Raw genomic sequence first — 20,349 nt, 5'->3', positions numbered from 1 at the left:
ACAGGGTGGGCACTGGCTGGGCCCCTCTACAGATGTGGTGAGAAAGCTGCCACAGAAGAACAGGGAGGCTCCTTCCCTGACAGGTGTTGGTGTGAGCGTCTTCCCTCTGAGCCTCAGGCAATGAAGCCTTTCTCCTGACTCAGCTGTCATGGGAGCCTCAGGTGCCGGGCAGGTTGTGGGGTTTGAGTGACTCCAGAGTTTGAAGCTGCAGGGGGTCTGAACACGCTCTCCCTCTAGGGTCTTGGCCCCACAGAGCAGGTGTTATCTCCCCTCCTCCTCCCTGCTGTTATTCCCTCCCCTTCTCTCTCTTCTGCTTCATCCAACTCCTTTCAGAGAAGACACACACATTCCATATGATATTGTAAACTTTATTCATGGCCGGGGAAAGAGAAAACCATGTGAGTGAAATGGGGTGGACTGATTTCACACAGGAGAGAGCAGTGGCCCAGGGTGAAGGAAGTCACATAGGGTTTAACAGTGATGACTTCCCACGTGTTCCTGTCCTATTTCCCGGAACCCCCGAATAAGCCTGTTTGATCTGAATTGCCAAGGTAAGCACAAAGTCTTGATGAAAGACAAGGTTATGTGAAGACAGAAGCAGAAGGACATTTGAAGATACTGCTGGATTTGAATGTGGAAGAGGGCCCAGGATCCAAGGAATGAAAGCATTGCAGCTCTAGATGCAAAAATGGCAAAAAGTAGGATCCTGTCCCAGGTCCCTGGATGAGGGGCCTGTCAACATCTTGGTTGTGTCCAGGGAAACCCATTTCTGACTTCTCACTCCAGAGCCATCAGAGGATAACTTTGTCTGGTTCTAAGTCCCTAAGGCAGTGGCAAATTATTTTAGCATCAAAACAAAAGTGGACACAGGAACAGACAAGCAGGCAGAGGGGAGAAACACAGAGGAGAATAGACAGACTGCAGAATGTTGGGTGATCAAGATTCAGGTGGATCTTGAGAGATGCAGGGTGTCAGAGACAGATGGAGGGATAAGCAGATAGGGAGCCTGGAGAAAGGTGAGAGGAGAAGGGCAGAAAGTCTGCTGCTGGGCAGGAGGCAGGAGATGAGGCAAGCTGGCAGGTGGACAGACAGAAGCAGGAAGTGGGCAAAGAGGCAAGGACAGCAGAGAGTGACAGCAAGACAGGGTGGCAGGCAGAGGCTTTCAGAGCTTGTCCTTGTCCCCATGTGGATCAGACAGCTTCCTGAGCTGCAAGTGGATCCCATTTTTGGATCTCAGCACAATGAGTGGCATGGGCACAGGGATTCTGGAGGGATCCGGTGACAGCTCAAAGCGAAGCAAGGTCAGGGCCACGGCCACCTTCAACTCATTCATGGCAAACTGCTTCCCGATGCAGTTCCTGGGTAAGGAGGGGAAAAGGAAGTGAGCAGAGACTGCTAACCCCTGCTGAGCACAGGGATTCAGGGCTGTCCTCCAGGTGGCCCAGCCCTGATCCCTTCCTTACTCATCACACTGAAGTTGCCAGCAAAGCTCTCCCCCGACAGATGACAAAGCCCACCTCTCTAAGGTCTAGCTCCTAACTCCTAGTCCTGCTCTCAGCAGGAAAACCTGGGAAGCATCGGTGCTCTGAGCCACAGAGTCAAGTCAAGTGGATCAAGAACTGTGAACCAGTACTTTATTCACTCATCCACTGTCAATTCCTGGTTTCCGGTCAGCCCAGGGCACTGTAGTGGGTAGGGTAGACACTCTCTCAAGACCTTATCACCTACGGTGGACAAACAGGCTGTCGAATCCCCAGAGATGACAAGACAGGGTTGTGCAAGGAATCAGAATGCTAACAGGGAGGCTTCCTGGAGAGCACAAGGGTTAACCACCCTGAACCTACTGGACAAATTCCCTCCCAGTTAATGGTCTGGCTTCCTGTCTCCCTCAGCTCCTCAGTCAATCTACATTTGGAACCTTCCCATTCCAATCCAAAAATGACCCTCCTAACCATCCCTTGGGCTCCTTATCTGACCTTTTCAGCCTCCGTTCCTCCCCTCCCTCTACAACCACAGTAGCTCCAGGACTGCTATGTTCTACATCACAGGGCGGACACGTCCCAGTACCTCAGCTGCATCACAGCCCTCTCTGGGTTCTTCCAAGCTCATCTGGGGTCTGTCCCTCTCCTCTTCCTGACTCAGGCACTGTTGAGGTTCCCTCCCCTCACCTCTGCCATCCTCATGCTCAAGGCTCAATCCAGTGACCACCACCCTCACCCCCTCTGCTGGCTGCACCTCTTCCCACTCTGGACCCTCAAGGCATCATGGGTGTTAACTCAAGGACACATCACATCCAGTGCCCAGCACAGTGCCAGATCATGGATCCTCCCACAGTCTGCTCAATGAATGAATGAGTGAAAGAGTGGGTGTGCGAATGATGTCTGTCTTGAGTAGACGTGTTGACATGTTGACAGTCAGCCCTGAGTGAGGACAGCATTATCATCCCTGTGTTCCCATCTCCTAGCACAGGTCCTGGTACACGAAGACACGCTTAATACATACTTCCATATTTAAACAATATTAATTGAATTGAAAACAAGTCAAGTGGAATGAGAATATAAGAAATATTCAGTCTGACCTAGGAATCAAGCTGTGTAGGCCCTTCTGTCCTCTAGTGGCAGCTGCACGACAGGCAGTCATATCTACAAGGAAGGACTGGACCCTGGTGTAAACCAAATCCTAGAATCAATTCAGGAAGACAGTTTGCTTCAACACTGTTCCGTAAAGGTTGATTTACCAACTGAGAGATTACTAGAGCTGTAGAGTGAGAAAAAACTTGTTTTTACCAAGTTACAAAGTCACTGAAGTTACTATTTCAGAGGAGGTTCTCTAGCCTTTAAGATCTTCAGATCAATTATTTAGGAGTGTATCATCCAGGCTCACAGCTATTTCGATGTGCTTTATGTTTTACATGCAATGGATTTTTCAAATGCACGTGTCAAACACAAAATAGCCTTCCTCCTGTAGGGAAGGAGCAAATTAACCAAGATTTCATGGTCAGGCTTTCTCGCCCTGCGGTCTCTCACTGTTGCCTTACGGTTTGTAAATAATGATTGTGTAACAGCTGAGATCATGTATACCACTGCATGCGTGTGTCACATGGTACTCGCTTGGACTCTGGCTACTTTTGTTATATAAGTTCCACCTGGAAAAGCTCTGGGGGACGTGTGTGGTACACCTTTATGAGTTTCACCATGAAAGCCCTGGTTACTGCTGCACTGGGGCTAAGTTGGAGCAACATCATGGCTATATTATATGAGGTTATGTTCTAGCTAGGCTATGGTGTTTATGGCTGCTGCTACGGTGGCTGCGTCAGGCAGGACAGAGGCTGTGTTATGGCGGCCATTCCAGCCAGGAGAGAATAAACGTGTCTGCAGTTCCTATGGCTCTTCTAGTCCTCTTTCAGCCTCTTAGCTGACCCTTTGCTTATCCTGGGTTCAGCAAACAGTGTGCACAGTGTGAACAGTGGGGCAACTGGCATCATGAGTAGGATCAGCAATAGAGTCCCCAAAGCAGACTTGATTGTCCTCCACTTTAATGTTTTTCTTACTAACGTTACCCTGTACTATCTGGGACTATGGTGTCTAAACTCTGCTTTTAAATGAAGAATTTTGGCAACAGAAAACTATGTCATGGTTATACTAATACACAGTGAAAACTATGTTGGATGTACTGCAGAAATAGAGAACGCACTCATGACTGTGAAAATTTCTTCAAACTACAGCTATAAGTGATCACATACATGACTTGAAGCCTCAGGACATGGAAGGCATTTGGAATTCCAAATCCAGGCAAGTACGATGAATACAGTGAGGGGCAGACTGGTGAATTAAGCAAAAAGCCAGTGGGCTGACTAGGAAGGTGGGAACAGAGAAAATCATCTTTTTAGGTGACTGAAATTGTGCTACCCAAACATGTGTAGTTTAAGTTTCAGGAAGACTTCTAATGCTAAAACGTCAAACTCCTAAAGTGAGGAAAACCCAGGATACTTTGGATTGGCTACTATCATGGAAATGAGGTCAGTCCTTGTGGACATCAGGAGGTCAGTGTCATTGTGGTGGGCCCTGAAGTCCTTCTTGTACATGGAGAACCACGCCTCATTCTCAGCACATCAACATACAAGGACAGAACTTCATGCTCCACATGTGAAGGTAGACAGTCACACACATCGGGTAGCAACCAGTGACACTTGCTTCTCCAAGTACAGAGGCCTCACCTGGAGCCTCCTGAGAAGGGCAGGAAGGCATGGCTGTGTCGACTAGAACCTGGTGCAAAGTGGTTTGGGTCAAACACCTGCAGAGAGAGCACCGGGGCCAGGACATTTGGGGTCAAACCCCTCACGTGAATCCACCAGGGGATAAGAATCTCAGAGAGGAAGCAGGGGAAGGGTTTGATGTCAAGAGAGCATCCCATCTCCTCCTCCTCCGTTCATCATACCTCTGGGTTCGGCCACACCTTCGGGTTGTGATGAAGCCCATAAAAAGAGAGGGAGACTAAGATTCCTGTGGGGCAGAGAGGAGAGAGAGAAGCCTGATGATCCCATGGTGCAGGGGATGTGTGTCTTCACAAAAGTCCTGGGAGCCACCATGGGAGCACCCTCTGTCACTCTGAATGAAATGATGCTCTTGCAAGACAGGTGGGCGGGGCATGACAAAGCACACCATCACAGATTAGGGGTAGGTGACCACAGCCCAGGATTGAGAATTAAAAGAACTGCAAGCTTATGCTTAGGAGCAGCTCAGGTGACAACTCACATTTATCAAGTGTCATCATCAACCTGGGGACTGTGCAATAATCATTTAATCCTCACACAAGCACTCCTGTCCCCACGAGCCCATGAAGCACCTGAGGCTCAGAGAGGTTATGGGTTGGGTTTATGGTCTCACATTTTGGAGGTAACCGGGCTGGGATTCAGACCCACTGGGTGCTGAATCAGTGAGTGGCCTCCAGCCATGGCAGGGCTCTCAGACCTCATCATCACCTGCTCTTTGCCATCCACCAGAGAACACCTCAGAGACTAGACCCTCTGACGTATGACAGTGGAGTCTCTTGAGCTCCCTCCTTTACTTACACCCCATATGGAAGAACCATGCCTCCCCCTGCTTCTGCTTTTCTTTTAAGCCCTCATGATTCAAGGAATTAGAATTTTAGGCTCCATCATAAGACCGCACAGAAGGGTCAACATTTATTTGTTGAGCTTTGTTGCATTCAAATTTTGTGTCAAATAATTTTTCTTTCAGTAGAGGTTAATGACTTTACAATGGTGTGCTGATTTCTGCCATACTACACTGCAAATAAGGTACAGTTATGTACGTATATATATATGGAGAAGGAAATGGCAAATCACTCCCATATTCTTGCCTGAGAAATGTCATGGACAGTGGAGCCTGGTGGGTCACAGTCTATGGGGTCGCAAAAGAGCCAGACACAACTTAGCAACTAAACAACAGCTATATCCCCTCCATCTTGCATCTCTCTCCCCCTTCCCATTCCACCCCTCTAGGTCACCTCAGAGAATCAGGCTGGGCTTCCTTTTATATAGCAGCTTTCCACTGCTGCTGCTGCTACTAAGTCACTTCAGTCATGTCCGACTCTGTGCGACTCCATAGATGGCAGCCCACCAGGCTCCCTTGTCCCTGGGATTCTCCAGGCAAGAATACTGGAGTGGGTTGCCATTTCCGTCTCCAATGCACGAAAGTGAAAAGTGAAAGTGAAGTCACTCAGTTGTGTCCGACTGTTTGCAACCCCATGGACTGCAGCCTACCAGGCTCCTCAGTCCATGGGATTTTCCAGGCAAGAGTACTAGAGTGGGGTGCCATTGCCTTCTCCAATACATGTTAATATTTTACGCATGATTATCTATGTTGATGGTACTTTCCCAATTCATCCTATCCTCTCCTTCCCCTCCTGCGTCCACAAGTCCATTCCCTGTGTCTGCATCTACATTCCTTCTCTGCAAATAGGTTCATCAAAACTATTTTCTTAGATCCTATATATACATGTGTGTGTGTTAATATATAGTATTTATTTTTCTCTTTCTGAGTGCTTCACTCTGTATAACAAGCTGTAGATTCTTCCACCTCACTGCAACTGACTCAGATTCGTTCCATTTTATACTGACTAATATTCCATTGTGTATATGGACCACATCTTCATTATCCATTCATCTGTCAGTGGATATCTAGGTTGCTTCAACATCCAAGCTATTGTAAACAATGCTGCAATGAACACTGCGGCACATGTGCTTTTTGGATTCTGGTTTTCCCAGGGTATATTCCCAGTGGTAGGTTTGTTGAATGTGTGGTAGTATTAATTGTAGGTTTTATGGAAAAGCATTTTTTAAAACTCATTCAAACTACAAAATAAGTATTATCTTTAGGCAGACAAGAGCCAGAGTATTCTGGAACTGGAAGTGCACAGGTGGATTTCTGGTCTACCACGTGGTTCTACAGCGTGCTTAGCTGAATGGTGAGGTGAGGTTCATACCTGCAGGTAAGGAGCATCCATCAGGGAAGGTGATGGGCTTGCTAAGATTTCTGGAAACAGTTGGCACTGGCGTGTAGAGTCTCATGGCCTCCTTGATGCACATGGTGGTGTAGGGCATCTGGTCCAGATGGTCCCTGAAAGGAAGCTCACCTGAGGACAGGCAGGACTGGACAACCACTGATTCTCTCTAGCTCAGGTGGGACAGGGTCCTTCACCTCCAGGAAACTCACCAAGTGATGGAAGCACCATCCCCCAGGAGGCTCTGGATCTCTTCCCGACACCTCTGCTGATGCTCTGGGTGGGAGGCTAGAGCATAGAGGATCCAGGAGATGCCACTGGCTGTGGTGTCGTGACCCTCGAACATGAACGTGTCCACTTCAGCACGGAGGTCCTCGTCAGACAAGCTGCTTCCATTCTCCATCTGTGGAGGCAGGGCCAGAGTGCAGGGTCTGCCCTTCCTGTGTGCTTCTGCCCAAAGGCTCAGGCCTCTCCATCCCACACTCACTCTGGCAAAGAGGAGGATGTCCAGGAAGTCCAAGTGCCTCCTGCTCCTCACCGTCTCCAGCTCTCCCTCCTTCTGCAGGTGAGCCTTCCTCTCCTTGATCACTGCATCTGTCCCAGAACAGTGGTTCCCAGACAGAGCTGAGGACTCTGAGGGCTCAGATGCAGCACCCACCATAGCCCCATCTGCCCCTCAGGCCCAATCTGGCTGCCAGGTGGATGAGGGTGAGGGTGGGACTTGGTAAGCATGTCAGGACTGAGAGCTCCAGTATCATCTACTCTAGATGGGAATCCCCACAGTAACACAGCCCATGGGGGCTCTGTCTGAATGCTGCTGGGAGGGGGAGTGGGTCTCACTCAGTCATCACCAACGTGGTGACTCTTGCAACTCCTGTTCAACCCCTGACACCCCGACCTCTGGGTTCCCAGTCCCTGCAGCAAGCAGGTGTGTGCCAGGTCCTGAAGAGGAAGCAGAAGTCTGGGCTCTGCCTAAGGGGTCAAGGTTAGGCCAACATGAGCCTGATGAAGGTGGGGGAGCAGCCCAGGAGGGGGAGGAGAACCTGTGTGTTGATGGGCAATGTGGCAGGCCCAGTGGCTCCAGCGGCCTTCAGGGGTCAACCTGTAAAAGAGGTCGTTCTGGTGGAAAACATTCCGCAGTCGGGAAAATATCAGATGACTGAGGTCCCTGATAGCCTGGATGTAGGACTGGGCATTCCTGAAGGTAGAAGATGCAGAAGAGACTGGAGTTGAGAGAGGTCCTGATCCGGAAAAGGTCAGATTCCTTAGGTAACACTGAGGGATTCTCATTTCTGCTGCATTTCCTGGAGGCCTCCCCCTGGAGTCCTTTACAAGTGTCCTGAGAGGCCAAGCTTCTCCCTGTGCAGGAGTCAGGGACTTCTGACAGAGTCAAGGGTGGTCTGGGTGGAATTTACCGTGATCCATGTCTCTCTGTAGAATGTTACTTTTTGTGCTGATAAGCATCCACACTGCCCTTACTGCCTCTCAGGTAAGTCCTTCCCAGCTGATGAAAACAGGTCCCTGCCCTTGAAAGCTGTCACTGACCTGTCCATCTGGATGCTGCCCTGGTGGCTGAAGGCACACTTCATGATGGTGTCCAGGGTCATCAAGGAGACATGTCCAAAGATCTCCAGATGTGAGTCCTGGCTGACGAGCTTCTCCCACTTGTCCTGTGGAGGGAGGAGGCACTGACCCTGCTCTGCTCCCCTAGAAGACCTGTGCTGCCAAGGCCAGGCTTTCTCTCTGTCTCTACATCTTCATATGAGATTTCCTCATGATCTAAGTAGACATATTTTAGCAACTTATGGCTGTAACCTACATGGTAATGTGATGCCTGTTTTTCTGAATCTTCCTTATATATGCAGTTACATTCTCTTCTAATATCCTAATTAGTCCTGAATATTTGGATAACATATGATAATAAGTTATGATAACCCAACATTTGCTGCATCATCGAAAAAGCAAGAGAGTTGCAGAAAAACATCTATTTCTGCTTTATTGACTATGCTGAAGCCTTTGACTGTGTGGATCACAATAAACTGTGGAAAATTCTGAAAGAGATGGGAATACCAGACCACCTGACCTGCCTCTTGAGAAACCTGTATGCAGGACAGGAAGCAACAGTTAGAAATGGACAAGGAACAACACACTGGTTCCAAATAGGAAAAGAGGTATGTCAAGGCTGTATATTGTCACCCTGCTTATTTAGCTTATATGCAGAGTACATCATGAGAAACGCTGGGCTGGATGAAGCACAAGCTGAAATCAAGATTGCCGGGAAAATATCAATAAATTCAGATATGCAGATGACACCACCCTTATGGCAGAAAATGAAGAACTAAAGAGCCTCTTGATGAAAGTGAAAGAGGAGAGTGAAAAGTTGGCTTAAAGCTCAACATTCAGAAAACTAAGATGATGGCATCTGGTCCTATCACTTCATGGCAAATAGAGAAACAGTGGAAACAGTGGCTGACTGTATTTTTCTGGGCTCCAAAATCACTGCAGATGGTGACTGCAACCATGAAATTAAAAGACGCTTACTCTTTGGAAGGAAAGTTATGACCAACCTAGACAGCATATTAAAAAGCAGAGACATTACTTTGTCAACAAAGTTCCGTCTGGCTAAGGCTATGGCTTTTCCAATAATTATGTATCGATGAGAGAGTTGGACTATAATGAAAGCTGAGTGCCGAAGAATTGATGCTTTTCAACTGTGGTGTTGGAGAAGACTCTTGAGAGTCCCTTGGACTGCAAGGAGATCCAACCAGTCTATCCTAAAGGAGATCAGTCCTGGGTGTTCATTGGAAGGACTGATGTTGAAGCTGAAATTCCAATATTTTGGCTACCTGATGAGAAGAGCTGACTCATTTGAAAAGACCCTGATGTTGGGAAAGATTGAAGGCAGGATGAGAAGGAGACAACTAGGATGAGACGGGTAGATGACATCACCGACTCTATGGACATGAGGTTGGGCAAACGCAGGGAGTTTGTGATGGACAGGAAGGCCTGGCGTGCTGCGGTTCGTGGGGTCGCAAAGAGTCAGACACAACTGAGCGACTGAACTGAACTGAACTATGATAATAACCACCTTTGGCAGAGCAGAAAGCATAGTTTCTCAAGAGACAAAGGGAGAACTTTTGTGTCCTGAGGTCAGATCTGGACAGATGGTATCCAGCACCTGGAAGCAAATATTTCAAGGCAAGGAAAAGCTAAAGTTCTCTAATGGGGCTCCTAGAAGGGGCATGAGCTACTCAATTGCTCTCATTCATCTAATGTTAGCTAAGAACAGGTGCTACCTGGTCTGGATCAGAGGTGATGTTTGTGAAGGCCCAGCTCTGTGAGTGTAGACCTGGCTTCATTTCCTCCTATGAATGGCTCAGTGACATGCAGAAGCCATGAAACCTAGGCCAGAGCCCACCTGCCTGACATCCTGGGATGTCCTCTCTGCCACTGAAGCTGCCATTGTCCAGGCTGGCCAGGGCCACTTTGAGCTGACCTCCTTGCTCTATTCCCCTGCGTTCAAACATGGAGATGGGAGAAAAGTCGACCCTGAATACACCATGGCCCTGATTTCTCTTGGTGAGGAGAAAATTATGGATCCAAGCTGGTGCCTAGATGTTCCTCTGTCCCACCTAGTTTTAATGAGTACTGTCTTGTACTAAGTCTAGAGTGCATCATTCTGGGTGGCTCTGTTCAATGGATGTCTGAGAGACATGAGTGTCTGATAGTGGGCCATGTCAACTGTGCTGGATTCTAGTGAATATGGTGACAAGGGATGGACTCACAAGCATCACTCGGACAGAGTCGGCCATGATTCCCACGTAGGGCTTCAGGATGTCGTAGTGGAAGGCTGGGGTTAGCATCCGCCGGTGCTCGAACCACGTCTGCCCCTCCAATAGCAGCAAACCTGTCCCTGAACCACAGATGGCTATATGTGGGCATCGCAGAGACCAGGGCCATCTTGGGAGGAACCAAGGGTGTCAGGAGAAGTCTCATCATGGGCCAGGGTCGGCGAGGCCAGTACACTTCAGGGATGTGAATTTCCAATACGTTTGTCCATAGCATGTGATTATGATAGCAATGAGGTCGAAAAAGTGTAGGAGGGCAGGTGATAAAAGAACTTATCGAAAGGTCAGGGAACATAAGAAAAGACTGAGAAGTGATGAAGAAGCAGCTAGGCTTCAGAGGGCTACAGCACCATGAAAAAGGCTGCTGGTATTATTAGAAAAATGAAGTTTGATTCAGAGACGAGGGTGCCTGGCTCCTGTTGTTCTCCATTTACCCAAAGAGACCGCGCTTGGTGAACCTAATGGGTGGGTGGTTGGCACTTGTATTTAAATGTACTTACCAATCCAGGGCTTCAGGTATCTGTAGTTAACGTGAGCCTTTGGGTCTGAAAAGTAAGGAGGGAAGATGGATGGGACCCAACTCTGCAGACAGCCTCTAGAGCAGCTGAGGTCTAGACCGTGGGCTCCCTTCCCTTCCTGGTGCTCGTCATATGGCAGTCAGTCTGAAGCCACCAACACTTGCCTCCCGTCCCTGACTGTCTCTGTCCTGGTTGTCACCATGGTCCCAGGAAAGTAGACTCAGTGTTGCAGAGCAGAACACCCATGGGACTAAGGTGGTGAATTGCCCTGAAACATAAACTCTGTTCAGTGCCATAGAATGAGACAGAATCTGTGATTTTTCTACAATCGGTGGTGGTCTGGCCATCTCATGACCCAGGGCAGGCAACAGTGAAAGGTGCCCAACCTAGGCCAGTGTGGACAGGGAACTGGCTCCAGGTCTGGGATCATCTCACTTTGTTTGTAAGAAGAAAAAAGACGTAAAAGAGAAACCAGCCCCACCAGGAGTAAAGCATTTATTAGTAATAAATAATGTTGTCCTTATCTGGCTTGGAATTGGGTGTTTGGAGGAATTCAGGCCTTGGCGTCTGATGTCCCAGTGTCTTATGAAATTTCACACCCAGGGGCATGTACTCAAATGGAACATTGTCTCTGGCTGAGGGTTTCCCTCTCACCTGATCTCCCCAGGATCACCTTCATGTAGTCAGGGTCGTAGACCAGAACAAGGGCCCTTGTGCCCCACAGCCAGCGAACACAGGCTCTCGGGTATTTCTCTACCCTTTTCAGTAGGTGTGGCAGCTCACCCTCCTCTTGGAACTGTCACCAAGGGAAACACAAGTCAATGACTTCTTTCTTTTAGTTTCGGAGCAGGAGTGGAGGTGAAGGCCTGGAAGGGTGTCAGGTGATCACTCTGGATCCATCAGCAGAACTAAGAGTTTAGAACTATTTCTTCTGACCTGGAATCTCATCTAACCTTGCAGGATGTTCTCAGATCCGATTCTGTCCCCTCTCAAGTAGGGTTATGGGCCAACACTACAAACTGCCTACAGAATCTTACATCAAAGATAACTACATGGCTTATGAAACTTTTGTTAATAATTTGCACACAGTAACATAATTGCTTGAGCAATTTATGATCATTTGTATCACTTGGTGGGCTTCCCTGGTGGCTCAGGTGTTAAGGAACATGCCTACAAAGTGGGAGACTGAGTCAATGCCTGGTTGGGAATATCCCCTGGAGAAAGTAAGCAGTTTTTTCATATTATTTGGCTTATTTAGAGAAGAGATAGATATTTTAAGAATTGAATTTATATATTAGTTTCATTTGCCATCCTGATCATATATATGTTTGATGCTACCCCATCATAGATGTTAATGTATCTGAGTATGAAAGAATGTTTGGAATATGTATGGGTAAGTGAAAAAAATTAAATATTGCACTGTGTGTGTAATATTATTTCCATAATGAGTGTGTGCACAGTTGCAGGGCAGATTCTGCATGTACACATATGAGAATGATATTGAAAGAAGATTTTGATATGTGGATTTTTAATCTCAGTTTCATTGACTAATTATCAGAAATTTGGGGCACTTCCCGTCTTGTAGTGGAATCTTTGCACACTCCTGAGTGTGGACCACAAAGGCCTTTCCTTTCTGACTTTACCCTCTTTCTTCTTACCCTGACAGGCTATTGATTCACAGGACCCATTAGTCTGCACCCAGGATGCGGCTGCCAGCATTCCTTGCACTAGGTCCACCTGCTCATCTTCCAGGTCTTTGCTCATGTTCTTCCCTGGTTGCCCATCATCTTTACCACAGAGCAACTGCCTCTCCTCAACTTTGGAGACTCAGTTTGTTTTGTTATCTCTGGATTTCTTGTCAGCAGTTGATCCCAGGCATGTTGCATTTATTCACATCATCTTTACTTCAATGGCTTCTGTGTAACTCAGAGCAATCCTGTGTACTTTGGTATCTCATCTCTGCCTGCATCCTTCTACCATCAAGACTCCCCAGTTCTGAGGGAATTTGGCTACTCTGGGTCACGTTCCTTCACTGAGCTTGTGTTTACTGAACAGTAACTCTGTGCCAGACACAGATTGAAGGCACTAAATTAGGATGTGGCTCTAGATGCTTGCTGTTTGGAGCTTGTGGGCTAGGCAAATAGACTGAGAGATCAAGTGGCCATAATAGAAGGGTGTCATGAAAGTGTGATGGACAGAAGACAAAGTCTATGGGGAAGCTTTGGGGAAGGGGGCCTAACTCAGACGTGGTTGTTAAGAAAGTCTTCCTGTACTTGCTCTTTCTTTGACTCATAATTTACCAAGATGCTTTCAGGATAGAAAGAAGAACCAAAGACAAGATTTCCCAGAAGAAGCTCATAGCTATGATCTTGCAGAGAGAAATAGCTGCATCTAGTTAGCACTGACATGTGGGAAGGACATCTAAGGAAAAAAGAGTGCCCTCTCCTCTCCTGGGAGACCCACGATGAAAATGACGTGGGCCTGGGGCTTGTGAGACACTCATATGAGGGATGAGATCATTCCGGGGAGAGGGCACATGGGAGCTGAGTCCCAGAGGCTGGAATGCACAGGCAGGGGGGGACGACCTTGAGTAACCTGGGGTGCAGGAGATTAGGAAGGAGAGGGTAGAGAGGTACTGGGCCAGCCCGCATGGGGCTTGGGCTGCTTCTAGTTCTTGTCCTTGTCTCCACTCTGCTCTAATTGCACTGCTGAGAAACGGAGACCTCAGCTCTCTGCAACCTGCGATTGTCTCCCAACCTTCTTTAAGCCGCAGACCCTTAGTGAGCCATTTCCATGTGGCCCTGACTTTGCTGTGAGCTCCCGCACCCCCGGGGCAGTGGTGCCCTGCTGGGTGGGCAGGTGCTGCCCCTCCCAGCCTACAAGCTGCTCCCTTCCCTCCTGCCTGTCCCTCCACACAGAGGACTGACACCGCTCTGTTTTGCGTGCTGACGGTGAGGAGGATTACAGGCTCAGTTCCAAGAGCTCATAGTCCAGAGAGAGGACACGAAACAGGCAGTTCTCCTCACCTGGCCCCATCATGGGATCTTCACTCCAGTCTGTGGCCTCTGGTGTGGATTTCGGGCACTGACCTTACGGGACTAGAGAATTCCTTAGTCTGAATGAACCAAGCTGGTTTGTCTCCACACCTGACATAACCCAACCCAGCAAGTAAGCCTCTTTTCCTGTGACTTGACACCTTCTTAGATTCCATTCTGTTGTCTCCACACACAGTGAACCCACAGGGCTGATCCATCACACTGCACATCAGTGCTCTTAGGCAAGTACAGGGCCAGGTATGAACTTGCTGAGTGTGACCATGCTCTAGATCTCCAGCCCTCCCGACCTTCCCACTCCCCCATCCAGCTCCATCCTACCTCCCGCTTGTGTCCATAGAGCCAGTGGGAAGGAGGAGACGGGAAGTGATGAAGGGCTTTGAGCAGCCACTGTCTGTGCAGGTAGAGCTGTGCCACTTTGAGCAGAAGCAGAACCAGGCCGAGCAGGGAGACCACCTGCAGGAGCCCAGAGACACTGCCCAGGACTCTGGACGGGCTCAGTGCAGAGACACTCATGGTGCAGTGGCTTCTGGATCACTGACTGTCCCTGACTGTGGCTGACTTTCCCTGAGCTCCCAGCCTGATCTGGGAGGATCTCCCCGCCCACCTGGGGGAGGGTGAAGGTGAACGTAGAGCTCAGATCTGGGGCACCAGACTTGCTGTTCTTTTTTGTTTTTGCTTTTCTTAAACCAATCTCTCTCTTGTTACAAAATGTAAGTATTATGAAGAGAAGATACTATTTATAAATTGATCTGGGAATCTGGGTTGTTCTAGGATACTGCAAACTATTACATGCTTACATTTTTTGAAACTTTTAACAGTTTGAAATAAAACAGAAAAGTAAATATTTTTAAAAGTTTCCTGATGACTGAGTCCCTTCAGTGTTCACCTGAAACTATCACACATTGATTACTGAGTGTACTCCAATAAAAATTGGGCTGGTGGCTCAAGGGTAAAGAATCTGCGTGCAATGCAGGAGACCCAGGTTGATCCTTGGTCAGGAAGATCCCCTGGAGAAAGGAATGGCTACCCATTCCAGTATTCTTGCCTGCAGAAATCCACAGACAGAGGACCTTGGCACATTACAGTCCATAGCATGGCAAACAGTTGGAGCGTACTGAGCGACTAACTTTCTTTTCAGTAAAAAAATACAAAAGGTTAAAAAAACTAGCAAACATACATATTACAAAAAGCTTCCTTGAATAACATCCCTGTGGTATCTTATCTAACAGTGTGATATTGTACAGAATCAGGTTTAATTCTCTAGTTAAATAGCGTTGAAGTACCCTGCTTGACCACATGAATCATTTTCATTTGTCCAAGGCAACTGAAACTTCCACGGGTTCTCCTAAGATAAGCTGCTCCCATTCTCCAACTGTGGAGGCAAGGCCAGAGTGCAGCTATGCCCTTCCTGTGTGCTTCGGCCCAAAGGCTCAGGCCTCTCCATCCCACACTCACTCTGGCAAAGAGGAGGATATCCAGGAAGTCCAAGTTCCTCCTGGTCTTCTCTTTCTCTAGCTGTCCCTCGTTCTGCAGGTGAACCTTCCTCTCCTTGATCACTGCATCTGTCCCGGAACAGTGGTTCCAACCAGAGATGAAGACTCTGGGGTCCCAGATGCAGCCCCACCATAGCCCCCAATTCTTATCTCTATATGGCAGTAGCACATGTGTGTTGAGGTGTGTGTCCCATAAGATGGGCAATAATGTGTCCATGTGTCTGCAAGAGGGAACAGGCTTGGCTGTAGAAGGGAGTTTCAGCACGTGACAATGTGTTTGTGCACTCTAGTGTGTAATGTGCGTGTCTCTGGGATTGAGCGCATTGTTCTAGGGGGCTGTGTCTGATGGATGTTTGACGGATATATCTGCTTGAGAGTGAACTGCGGATTGAGCTTGGTGTGAGTATGTGCAGATGAGAGAGAGGTGGACTCACCACCATCAGTTGGACAGAGTTGGTCATGTGCCCGACACAGGGCTTCAAGATGTCATGGAGGAAGGCTGGGGTCAGGATTCACCCGTACTGGAACCACATCTGCCCCTCCAACAGGAGAAAAGCATTCCCTGGACCACAGATGGGTGTGTGTGGGGGTCAGGGAGACTGGATCAGAGGGGTGACTGGGGACTACATAGGAGGAACCAAGATTGTCAGAAGGAGGTATGTGACAGGAAAAGGCAAGAAGGCCAGTATATTTCTGGAAAGTGAATTTCCAAAATGGCTGTGCTATTGAAATGTGACAATTAGAGGTAAAGGTTGAAAAAGAGTGGGAGGAACAATTATTCATGGTAGAAACTGAGGAACTGTGCTCAGTATTTTGTAGTAAGCTATAAGGGAAAGGAATCTGAATCCCTGTGCTGTACACCTAACAGTGTGGACCAGGGGAAATCAACGACAGCGCAATAAAAGTTTTTAAAAATAAGTTATACAAAACTCATATATATTTGAAATATAATCACACTCTGAAAACATTTAATAATCTCTATCCTATGATAGTTGTTATTAATTATTCATTGTTCAGAAAAAAGTGCAAAAAGTGAAACATTCCACAAGTTCTATCCATAGTGATAGGTCATGAAACAATCTCCTCCTTTCTACTGTATGAAGAATAATATTGGGCAGCTTATAGGGCTATTTTTTTATTAAAAAACTATTTATTTATTTTATTATGTTTGGTTGTGCTGGGTCTTCGTTGCTACATGCAGGCTTCCTCTATTTGTGGCGAGTGGGGGAACACATCTGGCACTTAACAAGAAGAGTTCATGTGAATAAGAGTGCTTGTTATCTCTTATTCTTAAGATCTGAGAAAATACTTCCGAGGGTTGTTGCTACTATCGTGATTACTTTTAATAATAATAATACTAGGAGCTGCCTTCCCTTCCTGATGACTCTCCACTATCAATCTGTCTCACCCACTGCGAACTTGCCTCCCATCCCTGACTCTCTCAGGCTTCTAGGATGGCTGGTAGAGAGTCACGTACAGATGCTGAAGGGCCAGCCTCTGTCAGAATTTCCCAGACCCAGGGGCATGTACCCAAGAGGGAAGATTTGCTCCTGCTGGCATGTCGGTTTCATTTCACCTGTTCTTCGCAGGACCACCTTCATGTTTTCAGGGTCAGAGATCACTGGGCTAACCTTGCTCACCCACAGAAACTGAACACGAATACATGGGAATTTCTCTGTCCTTTTTAGCAGTTGTAGCTGTTTCTGTTCCTTTGGAACTATAACAAGAGCAAAACATTAAAAACAGCAGCAACTCTGTTTTAAGGTCAAGTGTTTGAGGCAAGGCTGAATGTTTGCACAGGCATGGCGAGATGGTTCTGAATGTATCCACAGAGGTCACAGACTAGAACTGCTGAGCCAGACTCTGATCCAGGTTCTAATATCTCTCCAGAATTTGGCCTAAGACACGATTTAGTTTCCATGTTTGTTTCTCACTCAGAACTGCCATTAGAACTTTATACACAGTGAATGCCTGAGAAATGTCCAGGGATTCACCCCATGGAGTACAAAACATCTTCATAGGCTTATGGAATGCTTAAGGCAATCCTGTATGAGGGGGGATTATTACTTGATCTTGTTTCACTGAAGAATGAGGAAACCCATATAAAGGACATATACCCAGGTGAACTGCATTTCAACCCAAACCAGCTGACCCCATGGTGTCCCTTCCCAGGATTCCCAAGACTCCCTGGGTACCTCTCTTATTATGTTTCCATTCAATGTTCTAATTGCTTGGCATCATGTTGACAGGCTTGCCTTTCATAAATATCACCCGGTTTTAGAGTGAGTGTAGAGCATGTTCGTAGGGATTAAGCCTCACTTTTCAAAGAAGCAATAAGTTCATTAAGAAGGAATGAGTACATGTAGGAGTGATGAGTGCATTTTAATACAAAATTCTGTTTGAAAGTACCAGATAGAATCAGACCTAATGTAAGAAAGAAGGAAGCACAAAAATAAAGCTGAGGCTCAGGGCCATCTCACAGAGCCCAAGGGCAGGGACAGCCAGGGTGTGATAGGGGAGAACCAGGGACTGGAGGGCTGCCACGACTGCATCTCCCATTCTTTCTCTCTGTACATTCATGCAGTCATCCATCTGCAAGTGTCTAAGCAGGCTCTACCTTGAACAGAGGAGTTGGTAGGAGTTGGTAATACAGTCATGAATCAACAGACACAGTCCCTGTCCTAGCACAGCTGGGTCTGGGTGGTGGAGAAGGGAATGTCTTCCCTTCTGGCGTTGGAATGTTTCTCCATTCTGCCACACTGAAGCCTGAGGGGCCCTGTTGAGTCCTATTCCAAGACACTGATTCTAATATCATGGCCAAGGTGTCCACCTGTTACAATCAACTGTGGCTGGGGTGAATAGGCCTTCCAAAGGCCCACCCTCTGTGAGGGAAGAGATCTTGGAGCAAGTGAGCTGAGCAGATATCCTGTAATGATTCCACCACGGTGGATGTCAAGTACATGAGAGTAGGTGGGTAGATGAGCTCAGTTATTCATTTATTTGATATCTATATGTTGAGGACTTTGGATCAATTGCCATCCTAGGAGCAAGATATTCTGCAGTGAGCAACAGAATCCCTGCCATCATGGAGCTCTATTCTAGGGAGGGCTGACAATCCTGCCCTGAACTGAACGATGTTCTGCTTGAATGCATTATGAGGGCTGCTCTGTGCTCCAGAGTCATGACCACCATTTGGTCTGCTTGTTCTTCTGACCTAGTGTAGGGACTGACCTTTAGGAGCCTCTTAACCACTCTAGCTATGTTACCTAGCTTTCTTGGATCTCCTCTGGTTGGCCCAGAGGACCTGGATGTCTTTTCTGATTGCTTGGTGCCTAAGAAAGCCAGATGCCTGCAAATCCTTCTTCCTGGGCATGTCCTTTGTTCTACTCAATTAAGTTGGCATTCTAATTCCTAACTGTGCCAGTAACACAGGTATTGAAAAAAATTCTGCATTGTAACAGCTAGAAATATTTGGTTGCAGTTGTTATATTAGACCAGCAGAAATTGGGAGAGGATTGGCACCGTGTGTGTTTGTGTGTTAGTTGTTCAGTCATGTCCTACGCTTTGTCTGACTTCGTGGACTGCAACTTGCCAAGCTCCTCTGTCCCTGGAATACTCCTAAGTATTGCAATTCTCCAATATACTCCCAAGTACAATGGAGTGGTAGCTGTACCCTTCTCCAGGGGATCTTCCCGTTTCCGGGATCAGACCCAGGTCTCCTGCATTGCAGGTAGATTCTTTACCACCCAAGCCATTATGGAAGCACCATGAGTAATACAATTGGCATGAGAAAAAAAATCTACTTACAGAGTCTATATATTATGTAACAGCCATCAGTGAAATGGGAAGATCAGTGAAAGTGTTTTAATGGTTCCACGTGTCAACCCTTAGCACAGAAAAGTGATATTTGCACCCAAAAAACCCCCACAGTTTCTCAAAATCTAAATAATCTGGAAATCTACTACATCAACTTCCATGAACAAACTGGGCTTTGGCTGTCTCTCTGTGGCAGATTCTAACTGACTCCATCTTAGGTCCATTCTGCTGATAATGACTGAGACTCCTCCTCTTGCAAAAAGACTGGCCCCACAGTGTGCCCTCACCCCCTCTATCCCCCAGCACCACCCTGCCACGGGGCTGAGTGCTGGCTCATTCAGTGGGTAGATGCTGTGCTTCCCCAGCCTGCAAGCACCTCATTTCTCTCTTCCTCTCTCTCTCCACACACCTGGACTGAGCATCCCTCCAGGTCAGTCTCTGTGCTGAGTACAGGGGTACAGGAAGGGGATGATACCTCCGCCCCAGGAAACTCACAATATACTGTATGAGGGAAGAATGCCCAGAGAAAACCAGACCCAATTTAAGGGGCACAAGTAACATATCAGCACCCTTTGCTTAGAGGCCATGCTTGAGGCTGATCAGTCTGTCTGGGAATGTCAGTTTTAAGCAAAGTCCTGCATTCCACAAAATCAAGCCAGTTGGCCCGCTCTACCTGACCTAACTCCCCACGCAGCAGGTGAGCCTCTTTTCCTGTGACATGACGCCATCTTAGATTCCTGTCTGTTGACTCCACACTCAGTGGACCCACAGGGCTCATCCATCAGACTAATGTCTGTCCTCTCAGGCAAACTCAGGTCCAAGCATGGAGGGTGGGATTGAGGAAGGGCAAGGAAGCATCTGGAAGCCTGTGAGAACAGCTGAAGGTGCTCACCCTGGGGAGCGGGGAGACTCAGGAAGGAAGAGCTGTTGTCCTCAAAGGGCCAGGCTGCCAGGACAGTCGGAGATCTCCCTGAGGAAGGGGTGTCTGACAGACCCGAGGACACTAGCCCAGGGCCTGGGAGGACTGAGCTCCCAGGACTGGGTGAGGGGCCAAGACCTGAGAGGTTAGCTGGCTTTTGCCTGGGAACCATGTGACTGTTACACAAGACTTTGT

General features: G+C 47.7%; 1 protein-coding gene across 3 annotated transcripts; it reads right to left on the bottom strand.

Moving 5' to 3' along the window:
- Positions 1 to 354: 354 nt before the first annotated feature.
- LOC145507901 (taurochenodeoxycholic 6 alpha-hydroxylase-like) lies at positions 355 to 14,478 on the bottom strand. 3 transcript variants are annotated; one of them, XM_081495383.1, is made up of 12 exons: positions 14,245 to 14,478; positions 11,525 to 11,666; positions 10,853 to 10,897; positions 10,290 to 10,417; positions 8,050 to 8,174; positions 7,548 to 7,702; positions 6,992 to 7,098; positions 6,717 to 6,907; positions 6,487 to 6,620; positions 4,438 to 4,502; positions 4,217 to 4,293; positions 355 to 1,358 (listed from the first exon to the last, which is right to left on the bottom strand). In XM_081495383.1, the coding sequence occupies exons 1-12, from the start codon at positions 14,437 to 14,439 to the stop codon at positions 1,163 to 1,165; spliced, it is 1,560 nt and encodes a 519-aa protein (XP_081351509.1). In that variant the 5' UTR covers positions 14,440 to 14,478; the 3' UTR covers positions 355 to 1,162. The 3 variants fall into 3 exon arrangements, with proteins under 3 accessions (XP_081351509.1, XP_081351510.1, XP_081351511.1); XM_081495384.1 differs by having other exon boundaries at positions 7,548 to 7,606; XM_081495385.1 differs by lacking the exons at positions 6,717 to 6,907; positions 7,548 to 7,702 and having other exon boundaries at positions 6,487 to 6,651; positions 6,971 to 7,098.
- Between the last annotated feature and the right edge of the window lie 5,871 nt (positions 14,479 to 20,349).

The sequence above is a fragment of the Giraffa tippelskirchi genome, chromosome 5 (assembly GCF_054371585.1).
Source record: "Giraffa tippelskirchi isolate mGirTip1 chromosome 5, T2T-mGirTip1v1.2.pri, whole genome shotgun sequence".
Classification (NCBI taxonomy): Eukaryota; Metazoa; Chordata; class Mammalia; order Artiodactyla; family Giraffidae; genus Giraffa; species Giraffa tippelskirchi.
This window is presented reverse-complemented; position numbering and strand designations above follow the sequence as displayed.

Coding starts and splice junctions, on each gene's coding strand:
- LOC145507901 (XM_081495383.1), bottom strand. CDS start 14,439: ATGAGTGTCTCTGCACTGAGCCCGTCCAGAGTCCTGGGCAGTGTCTCT. Junction 10,418..10,852: donor ATACCTGAAGCCCTGGATTG/GTAAGTACATTT, acceptor TCTGTGGTTCAG/GGACAGGTTTGCTGCTATTG. Junction 1,359..4,216: donor CCCTTCTCAGGAGGCTCCAG/GTGAGGCCTCTG, acceptor CTCCTTACCCAG/GAACTGCATCGGGAAGCAGT.